The sequence below is a fragment of the Pholcus phalangioides genome, unplaced genomic scaffold, assembly GCF_987345545.1.
Source record: "Pholcus phalangioides strain wild (caught in Gottingen) unplaced genomic scaffold, Ppha-v1.0 ptg000008l_1, whole genome shotgun sequence".
In the NCBI taxonomy this organism is placed as follows: Eukaryota; Metazoa; Arthropoda; class Arachnida; order Araneae; family Pholcidae; genus Pholcus; species Pholcus phalangioides.
In genome coordinates this window covers 42239129-42250123 of record NW_028301601.1, presented here as the reverse complement: position 1 = coordinate 42250123, position 10995 = coordinate 42239129, and the positions used below count along the sequence as shown (strand labels likewise).

The following is a 10995-nucleotide window of genomic DNA, read 5'->3' as shown; positions in this document are numbered from 1 at the left end:
CCACAGGCGCCCTCGTGTACTCCAGCCATTCGATACAGGTCCAAGGCCATTTCTTTCTGCAAATTTCTGCGTCCTTCTTTTACCAGGGAGAGTTTCGGATGATTATCCAAGATGGCTTTACCGACGACTATGGCTCTTGCACAGCAAAGTCCATCCTCAGGAATGGTTCTGATTGACCTCTTTGACAGCCGGTCAGTAGAGATGTTGATTAGTTTGCGACGGCCCCCTGCTCGTGGCAGCCTGACGGTAATGACTTCGAAGCATAAAGACAGGTCGTTGAGAGGTATAGAATTCTTGCTCTGCAATACCTTCATTATCACTGCCAGCAGTGATTCGATTGTGAGCGAGCTAACTTCAACAAGTGCTGTACTCACGGGCTTTTCAAAATTTTCGGAGGTCATGACCACACTGAAAATAAAAAAAAAATCTAATCTATTATTTAAATCTATTATTCAAAATGTATTGTTAAAAATCTATTATTAAAAATCCATTATATTCAAAATTAATCTATGATCCATACCGAATCCGATCCAATGGGTGTAGACCTCTCGTCGTTTCTTCTATCAATTGCCTCAACAACGATCGCAGAAAAGCTATGGCAGATATCAATCGGGTGGTTGGGTCCAGAAGAGCCTCCGTACGTATCCGAGCAGAGAAAGTTATCTGTTCGGCATTAAAACGAGCATTTTTCTTCCGTGACTTTTCTTGCAGAACGTATGGGCGTCGGGTCTATTGAAGAAAAAATATATATTGAGAATTGGAAAAATAAAATGATAAATCAATGAAACATAAATTAAATAAAGCTTACGGAATTCGACGTTCCCTCGCCAGGATCACAATCTCCTCCGCCTATCTGTTCCATGGCATCCTATCGGAAAAGAAACATATAATAAATAATATTGAAATTGTTAATAATCAAATATTATTTTAAAAATATTAAAAATAGGTGGGCACCTTCTCAACCTGTGTCCAGTTTATTTCCTGTGAAAACGGATTTTCAGCAATAATAAAGTCCACTTCATCTATCGCAAAGTCAGATCCAAATAATATAGCATTCTGTAAATAAAATGATATTCGTAAACACATTGATAAAATACATTGATAATAAATAAAATATATTGCGATTAACAGAGACAAAATAAGAAATTACCTGTTCTTCTAGATCCCAATCTATGTTATCCGGCAGAGGGTTACTGCTAAACACAGCGTCGTCGTTGAAAGCTGACATGTTCTTGTTATCGTCGTTCTCAGAAGAATGAGAATGTTTCGCTGATGCAGTGGTGTTTTCTGGCGTATCTGTGTACGGGGTTCACCAAGTGAAAGCAAGGTGAGCGTTAGAGTTTTTTAAAACTCGAACTATCGCCCTCACACGTCGTTGGTTCATGTTCATACATGAATTCGTTTCCGAAAAAATTCGAGGGAGACTAAAAGGTGTATAAATAATAATAAAATCCAGCAACCCGGTGGTCGTACAGCAATGAGTTAGAATTGAAAACCTGGACACAAGGCAGGACAAAAAACGGTGCGCAACAAAACTCTCGAACAGGTGAGGTAGAAATATGTAAGGACCGCTTACAATAAAAGCGGAAATGGTGTGGTCAAGATTATTGTTGGGGTTAAAAATGCAGTACTCGGCCATAATCGAAGTAGTTATAGGTGAGAAAGAAATTTTGAAAAATATCCGAACATAACAGAGAATATAATTTTTCCCGTCTGGACGTGAAATGTAATGGTATCGTATTCATGAATGGAAATGCTCTTTTGTCATCCAACATAACCTAAAAGGGGAGAAATATGGAAGATCGCGTCCCTCTGAAACGGCTATTGTGAACCATCCCCCTTTTTTCATCAATAGTTATCGATGTTCTAAGAAGAGCGAGCTTTCTTATGCGGGATAAAATCTTATGCTTCCCGTAAATATAATAATAGGAAGAAATGTCGTATATGCTAAAATTTATCGTACGCCCCATAATGGAAGTGATGCCTGAGAAGATTTTCGTCGCAATAAATATTTCGACAAAAAGCGACGGAGAGAACTCTTGTGTGGTCAACGAAGGATGAATTCTCCCGCCACATTTGTATAATAAGAAAAAAAACCACACACGTAACAAAACGCGCCATTTTTGGTCATCGTATTCACAACATTTTCTTATTGTCGTGCTAGTCGCAACAGAGGGTTTTATTTAACAGTTCGTAAGAAAGAACGAAATGTGGGAGAAAAAAAAAAGCGCCGAAGCAGCAACGTCCATAACAAAAATAATAATATAAAAACCACTAGGAGAAGAAAAGGGTAGAGTGAGAAAAGTTTTCCCGCCATATCGCTATCAGTATATAACTGAAAGTCCATAACAAAAAAATATACATATATAAAAGCCCAAGGAGAAAAAAAAGGGGGCGGAACAACCCCCCCCCCCACCATCGAGGTAAAAAAAACCCCGACCAACAATAGGGAGGGAGTTTTCCCCGCCATTTCGCTATCAGTGCCCCCAAGCGGCGAAAAAGCCCCCTACCCAACAACCGGGGGGGGGGGGGAGCACTCTTGCCGCGCAAGGGGGGTCCATACTACTTGCATTCCATATTGTAGTGCATCGTATTGCGCTGTATTGCTTATTGCAACGCAGTGCTTATTGCGTATTGTGGTGCATTGCTTATTGCTGCGTTGCCGATGGTGGTACATTGCTTATTGCTGCGTTGCCGATGGTGGTACATTGCGTTTTGTGCTGTATTGTGGTGCACTGCATATAGTGGTGGATTGAGTATTGTGCTTTATTGCCGATAGCGGTGCTTTGCGTCTTGTGATACACCGTATATAGTGAATCACTACTTAATTTGCTGTATTGCTGATATGGTGGTGCATTACTTATTGTGCTGTATTGCTTATCGTGGTGTATCACGTATGTATTGCGGTGCATCGAGTATTCTGTTGTATTTATGATGGCAGTGCATTGCTTATCGAAATCAGAATGGGAAACTGGCAGTGAATAACTATTTCGCAGGCATTTGCAGTGCCTGAGGAATATTTTGCTTTATAATTAAAAAAGATGTGACGACTAGTTAGCTCCATTGGAGGAGTTGGGGGGTTGGACGCCGTAGGCGTTAGTAATGAATTAGTTAGTTCCTAGTAATGAAATAAATATCTATTCAGAAAAGCAAATGCAACCACGGAAATAACACAGTTGGTTCATTTCAAGCCCATTGCTTGAGCGCACATTCCATGTTTTGTTCTGTGGACAGTTTTTGTCAAATCGTGTGCTATCATATTTGAAGTGATGATATTTCTGACAATGATATGGCCGAGGTTCACAGCTTCAAGCACAAAATGATGTCGGATATCAATATGCTTTATTCTTCCATGGTATACACTATTTTTGGTCAAATTTATGGCCCCGTTATTATTACGGTGGAGTGGAACTGGTTTCACACAAATGACAGTCCAAGTTCTTTCACTATTTCGTTAATCCATATAGCCTCTTTAGTTGCGGCAGACAGAGCCATGTACTCTGCTTCTGTTGTACTGGACGCAACGTTTACTGCATCATGACACTGCACCTCCGCCGATAATAAAAACGTATCCAGTAGTTGACCGACGATCACGCACGTCACCTCCAAAATTGGCATCACAATAGCCAATCACTTTCGCAGCATAATCCTTGAAGTATTTTAAGGTCGTGTTTGCAGATCCTCTCGAAGGTATCGCATAATTCTTTTCACACCAGTCCAGTGTGGTTTCCCGGGATTGTTGCAAAACTGGCCCACAAGATTTACAGCATGACTGATGTCTGGCCTTGTTGCTTGCGCTGCGTAAAGCAGGCTTCCAACAACTGCTTGGTATGGGACAGTAGACATCTTCTGCTCCTTTTCAGCATCATTAGAAGGTGATTGAATTTTTGACATTACTTTTGATCCGATGCTTGTAGTGACGACATAAAACGTAATGAAAACTTAACGATTTAATATACGAAAGAAACATAACGAGAAGGATGACACGTGTATACAAATCGGTGGTACAATTCCAACTGACATTTTTTCTTTTTTTTACAATCACCAGGAGCCTGAGGAGGGTGCGCCATCTATACAGATAAGAACGCACTACAGCACTCCCCCTCCAGTCGAAGACGAAACATTTAAGAGAAGAAAATTTGAATAATAATCATACAAATAATAAAAAAAAATTGCAATATATATATACATATATACCATACATAATTACGAATCATATAGCTAATTTCGAAGGGTCAATACGAAATCGCACTCTTCGGCCAGACCTGGAAATATACTGATTTTTGAACGTGTCACATAAATTATTATTTAACATAAAACATGGCTTAAAGCGATCTATGGATACATTTTTATGATTGCCATTAATGTTCAACATAAAATACTTATCAGTTCTTGAAATAACTTCAAATGGTCCGGTGTATGGTTGTTGCAGAGGTTTGCGTACACAGTCTTGTCGGACGAATACTGATGGAGAAGTTAGCAAGTCTGTCGAGACGAAGGGCTTAGACGAATTGTGATGAGAGGTTGGTACTGGTCTCACACGGGAGAAATGGTCTCTCAGTCTCTGCAAGAAGTCATATCAAGGTAGGACGTCTCGCTCATCCGAGTGCCGGAAGAGTTCACCAGGAAGGCGTAGGGCTGTGCCGTATACCAACTCAGCGGTTGATACTTGGAGGTCTTCTTTGATGCTGGAACGTAACCCCAACAGGACTGTGGGTAGAACCTCTGTCCAGTGCTCGTTACCTTTGAGGACACACATCAGAGAGGCTTTGAGATCGCGGTGGAATCTCTCAACCTGGCCTTTACACTTTGGATTGTAGGCAGTGATGCGGGATTTTTCGATGCCGCACAGCCGTGCAACAGAGCGAAATAGATCACTCTCAAACTGACGACGTTGATCTGTGGTCAACTTTTCAGGAACGCCAAACCGACACACCCAGGTAGAAAAGAATGTCTCAGCTGTAGTTTCAGCGGTTTGGTTAGACATTGGTACCGCTTCGGGCCACCGTGTGTACCGATCAACGCATGTCAAGAGATACGTGTATCCTTTAGAGGGAGGCAAGGGTCCGACAATGTCCAGATGAACGTGTGCAAAGCGAGAATCAGGAACCTGGAAAGAGCCTAAAGGAGACTTGGTATGTTTGATAACCTTCGACTTCTGGCAAGCGATGCAAGTACGACACCAATCTTTGCAGTCTCTCGCAATCGATTTCCAAATAAATCGTTTGCGTACCATACCTAGAGTGGCTTTTATCCCAGGATGGGACAGATTATGCACAGAGTCGAACGCTAGACGTCGCATTGAAACGGGTACATACGGGCGTATATCGTCAGTAGACACATCGCAGTAGATATTAACACCGGAGATATCGAGACGTTTTAGCTGAAGCCCAGTTTCACTTTGAAGCAAGGTATGCAATTCATCATCATCTGCCTGCGCCCGTGCCAATTCTGCATAATCGATTGTACAAGGAGTGTGGATTTCACAAATTCTTGAGAAGGCATCAGCTATGACGTTACTATCCCCAGGCAAATATCGTAAATCTGTCGAAAACTGACTAATATATTCAAGATGTCTAAGTTGCCGGGGAGAACATTTATCGTTACGTTGTTTGAAGGCATACGTGAGAGAACGATGATCACTGAAAATTATGAAGTTGCGTCCCTCCAAAATGTGCTTGAAATGCTTAACAGCTGAATATATTGCTAAGAGCTCTCTGTCATATGTACTGTACTTTTTTTCAGTCGAACTGAGCTTGCGTGAAAAAAATGACAATGGTTGGGTTTTGTTTCCTATTTGCTGTTGAAGGACTGCACCCAATGAAGTGTCGGAAGCATCGGCAGTCAAAAACAATTTTGCATTCGGAACAGGATGGGCCAGAAGTGCGGCGTTGGCAATTGATTGCTTGCATGACAAAAAAGCGGATTTGGCCTCCCCTCCCCAGACCAAACTATTTCAGTTTTATCTTTTTTTATCTTGCTTTTTGCTAATTCATGCAAAGGAGCTTGCACCCTGGCGGCATCTTTAAGGAATCTGTGATAGAAATTTACAATTGCCAAAAAACGCTTCAATTCAGTCACTGTTGATGGCAATGGATAATCGAGCAATATTTGTACTCGATCTGGTAAAGGTGCAATCCCATCGGGAGAAACAAGAAAACCCAGAAAATTAATTTGACGTTGACCGAATCATTTAGATGAATTGATCACGATACCATAGTCATTTAGTCTTTGAAAAGCATGTTTTAAGTCAGCTTCATGAGATTTTTCGTCAACGGAAGCGATTAACAAATCATCGAGATATGCGTAACAACAATCTAAGTCACGAAATGCTTCGTCAATAAAACGCTGAAACGTTTGAGCTGCATTTTTCAGGCCGAAGCACATATAAACATATTCGTATAGCCCAATGGGCGTAATTATGGCGGTTTTGGGAATGTCTTTAGGATTGATTGGTATTTGGTGATATGCTTTTATTAAATCGATTTTTGAAAAAATCTTTTTACCACTCAAGTTGATGGAAAAATCCTGTATATTTGGAAGCGGGTATCTATCTGGGATGGTTATTGCATTGAGTCCGCGGAAGTCCCCACAAATTCTCCATTCGTTGCTTTTTTTGGGTACAAGATGGATGGGACTCGACCAAGGGCTTTTTGAGGGTCGAATTATACCTTGTTGCAACAGTTCATTGAATTGTTTTTTAACAGCTGCAAGTTTTTCAGAAGACAATCTTCTAGCTTTTGCGAAAACCGGTGGTCCCGTAGTTTCGATGAAGTGCATGACAGAGTGTTTCTTTGGAACTGCATTTAAAACTGAGCTGGTAAGCTGAGGAAATTTGGCTAATATGCGGTGGTATGGAGAATCACCAGAGATCGGCGTTAAACCAAAAGAGCCGTTTTGGGATTCTAAACCATTCACTGATAGCGATGTTTCGTTATCGATCAAACGAGAATTTTTAACATCTATAAGCAAACCAAATCTTTCCAAAAAGTCGGCTCCAATAATGGGATGTGAAACATCTGCCACAGTGAAAACGAAAGGAAAGTCCCTCCTTAGTCCAAGATTCAGAACTAGATTTTTGTTGCCAAACGTTTGGATTTCGGATCCATTTGCAGCATACAGTGAGAGTTTGTGAGGTTTTGTCAAGTTAGTCAGGCGTTTCGGAAAACAACTGATTGATGCGCCAGTGTCAATTAGAAATCGGAAACCCGTATTAACGTCGATGACAAATAGGCGACTATGGAGAAGGCTTTCGTCAGCTGTCGCCGAAACAGACGAGCCCACTAGTTTTCCTGAAACTGACATGGAGGAATACATTTATGAGCTTTTTCTCCAAACTGCTCATGGTACCAGCAAAGCCTTCCGTTTTTCAAAGCATCGCCGAATTTATTTCGGCTACGAGATTGAGATCGTTTGCGATAACCGCGAGATGGTCTAGGAGATCGCGAAAGCCTTTCAAATGATTGCCGTAGCGAAGAAATTTCGTTTTTCAAATCATCAAACTCTGAAGTGTGAGACACAGCTGAAGTATTAGATGACACATGAGAAACCTCACAGATTTTGTCGGCTATTTTCGCTAACCCAATTAACGGTTCACTAGAAGCTTGTAATATTTGTTGGGAGTGCAAAGGTAATCTCTGCATCCAGAGATTTCTCAAAATGTCACTTTCCATTTTACCGAGAAGGAAAAATAGCCAGAACGTTTTCAAAGCTATTTTAATCCTGGAGACCAAGCATTTTTGAAGTGGTTTTGTGCAAAACACCTCGAATCGCCAGTCGGTTAATGTATGCACAACTATCAAAAGAACTTTGCCTAAAAATCCCATCTCAACTAAACCTTTTTCTAGCAATTGATACCAAAGCCTACCACTCTGCTTTAAACCATCTAAAGCTTTGTTAAGTTTAAGTAATTTTCCTTTCATATTTTCCTGATAATATTCACTTAAACCCTCTGGAATTTTCATGCATATTTCCTCACTTAAGGTTCCTTGCACAAAACCCATAACAGCATCCATTTGATCGATTTCGCAATCATATATATGTATTGTGTTATCAAAACTCTTAATGTCACATAACGTACAACTGGTGAAAATGTTTCGTTATAGTTTATCCCTTCAACTTGAGAGAAGAGAGAAGCCGTAGCTACTAGACGAGTTTTATATCTTTCTATCTCACCAGTAGCATTGTACTTGATTTTGAAGATCCATTTGCAATCAACGATATTTTTATCGTTAGGCCAATCAACAATTTTCCAAGTATTTATAAGTATATAATGTGACCTGCAATAGTTTCAGATATTGAATGTTTCATTTAATATCTGAAATTGCATCAGTGGCAGTTAGAGCCTCATAAATGGTTTTTGGCTCACTTGGGAAACAATCTGTTACCAGTGCTAATGCTTTGCCTATGCAAGCACGATTCAAATCTGGCATACCATCAGTATTATATTCTTGGTAACGATTTAAAAGTCTTATTTCTCTATGTGGGCGAATAAATACAGGTGTAGCACTATTTACACTATCTGTTGAAGTGCTACTGTTATGTTCAGCGTCATCACTTTCAATACGGTCATTTTCAGTGTCTTCGAAAATGTTCTCGCTAACTACTACGTTATTTTGATTATGTCCCATCTATCTACGGGATCAGTTCTGTTATCCTAACTATCTATAAAAGAACTGTTTTCCCTAACCATTCTTCCACTGAATAATGAATTATCATGGAACTGCCGTGTCTCCCCTATCACTTTATAACTTTCATACGGATGCGCCACTTGGTATCAGCACCCACCTCAAAAGCAAAAGAGAGCTCTGGATATCGCACAGCGTCCCTTTCTTCTATATGTTACAGGAGCATACGTTACAACCGCGAACGAAGTTCTGTATGTGGCTACAGGCAACCCAGCTTTGAGTATTTACATGGAGTACGAGGCTCTTAAGACCAGATTGCTAAATCTTGAAAAGGACATAATATTGGACGAGCAGCGAATTTTGTTAAACCAATTTGAGCAGCGACATAAGCAATGGCTGTTTCACCCAACAGAAATCTCACCGACTTGGTGAGATTAATAAGAGATCAAATAATGGCATTTGGTATTGATAATATAGATTCCTTAGGCTCTAAGAAAATATTCACTGATGGCTCTAAAACAGAAACGGCTACTGGCTGCGCGTATGTGGTACTAGCGGAAGATGGTTCAATAGAGGAGCAATGGAGTCGAAGGTTAGCTAAAGAGAATAGCGTATTCCAAGCCGAGATTTTTGCGATACTTAATGCTGTTAAACGTGCGGAAGAGATGCTTTGTCCAGTGATAATCTTGACAGATAGTGCATCTGGCCTCCTAGCTATACAAGATCCTCGTTCACCTAACCCTGACGTACGAAATATTCGTCTTCTACGCGCTCACGACAACATAAGATTAGTCCGGGTCAAAGCGCATGTAGGTATTGCTGGAAATGAAAAAGCGGATCAACTTGCTAAGGAAGCGACAACATTGAAAGACTTGGTTGTTCTACCTTGGCCGAGGAGTCATGCCCGCAATATCTTGAAAGACAGAATGCTTCATCTTTGGCAAATTGAATGGAACAAGAACTCAACGAAAGACGCCTACAAGATGCAACGTCGAGTGGCTTTGCGCAAGTGTGTATGGCCGCAAATAAAAACGATCCTTTTAACTGAGCATGGTTCATTTCCGACATACTTGCAGCGCTTTGGACGATCATCTCACAATGCTTGTAAGTGTGGTGCTACGGGCTCGCTATGGCATTACGTCTGCCAATGTCCACACACATCAACGTTTCATTTTGGTCAGATGTCACAAAGTCATGTGTCATCTTCATCATCATCATCATCACAAAAAAAAACGGCATTCAAGAGAAGAATACTAAAAAGTCCAATGAACTTCTCGCGCATTTAAAATTTGATTCAATTTTTGGACCGTAATCTATATTTGCTGCACGACAAGAAGGGTGGACTACGGAAGAAGCAGGATGAATTTCAACCTTCCAGACCAGTAAAGCTGATACCAGGGAGAATCTACAACTTGCGGCCACGTAGGGGGACTGGAAATTCACGAAACTAATATGTCGTTGAACGGCGAACTTTATTGGAGGAAACTATAAACACTTATCTGTAAACGTGGTAAATCAATGCCACCCCATAATCCAGCCGATGTAGTTTCGAGAATGATGAAAATCTCCTAATTGCCCAGGAGAATTAAGATGTAGGATACTTATGGAACAGGAATGTGAGCCTAGAATGAGCTAAAACACCAGGGTGTCCGAACATTGGCTGACTTGGACCAGGACTCCATGTGACATCGATTCGTCGTTGTACGGCATACGCGACTATAACTTGTGACATCCAATGAACGCGGACGGACCGCCACCAACGGAACTTTGATTATCGAGTCCGGACGTGCCAGGGACGCTATAATATCAATTTAGATTCTTAGATCATGATTTATCATAATTATTCCGTTGATTTATACTCCTGTTATTGGACTTAATATTCTGTTATACAAATTTATATAGATATATATACACATTTAATAAAATTCCGGATGCACCCATCTTTCAGGAACGCTTCGATATCTCCTTGAGATGGGAAGCGGGGTGTGTCCGGTCCTTCAATGTTCAATCAACCTATATCCCTTTCTTTAATTTCAATAGACAAGAAACATTAGTTCTTCTGCCTTTTCTTCCCATTTCGAACGTTTCTGTTTTGGGATATGAGCAAATGCTCGACATCCAAACACCCTCAAGACTCCAAATTTGGTTTCTCACCATAAAACTTCTCATATGGAGCCTTGTCTGATACTGCTATAGTAGGAGAGATGTTTTTACAGTGATTTGCTGTTTGAACTGCTTTAGCCCAATAAATAGGATCGAGGTGGGCATCCACCAACATTGATCGGGCTCGTTCAACTAGGGTTCTGTTGGTACGCTCTGCAACGCCCATCTGTTCAGGTGTATAAGGGATTGATTTCTGATGTAAAAT

The 10995-nt window shown here is 40.8% G+C and overlaps 1 protein-coding gene across 1 annotated transcript; it reads left to right on the top strand.

Annotated features, from left to right (window-relative positions):
- Window positions 1–9019: 9019 nt before the first annotated feature.
- Window positions 9020–9913, top strand: LOC149084303 (uncharacterized). The gene has a single exon (XM_089235300.1). The coding sequence runs from the start codon at window positions 9020–9022 to the stop codon at window positions 9911–9913; it is 894 nt and encodes a 297-aa protein (XP_089091426.1).
- Window positions 9914–10995: the final 1082 nt, after the last annotated feature.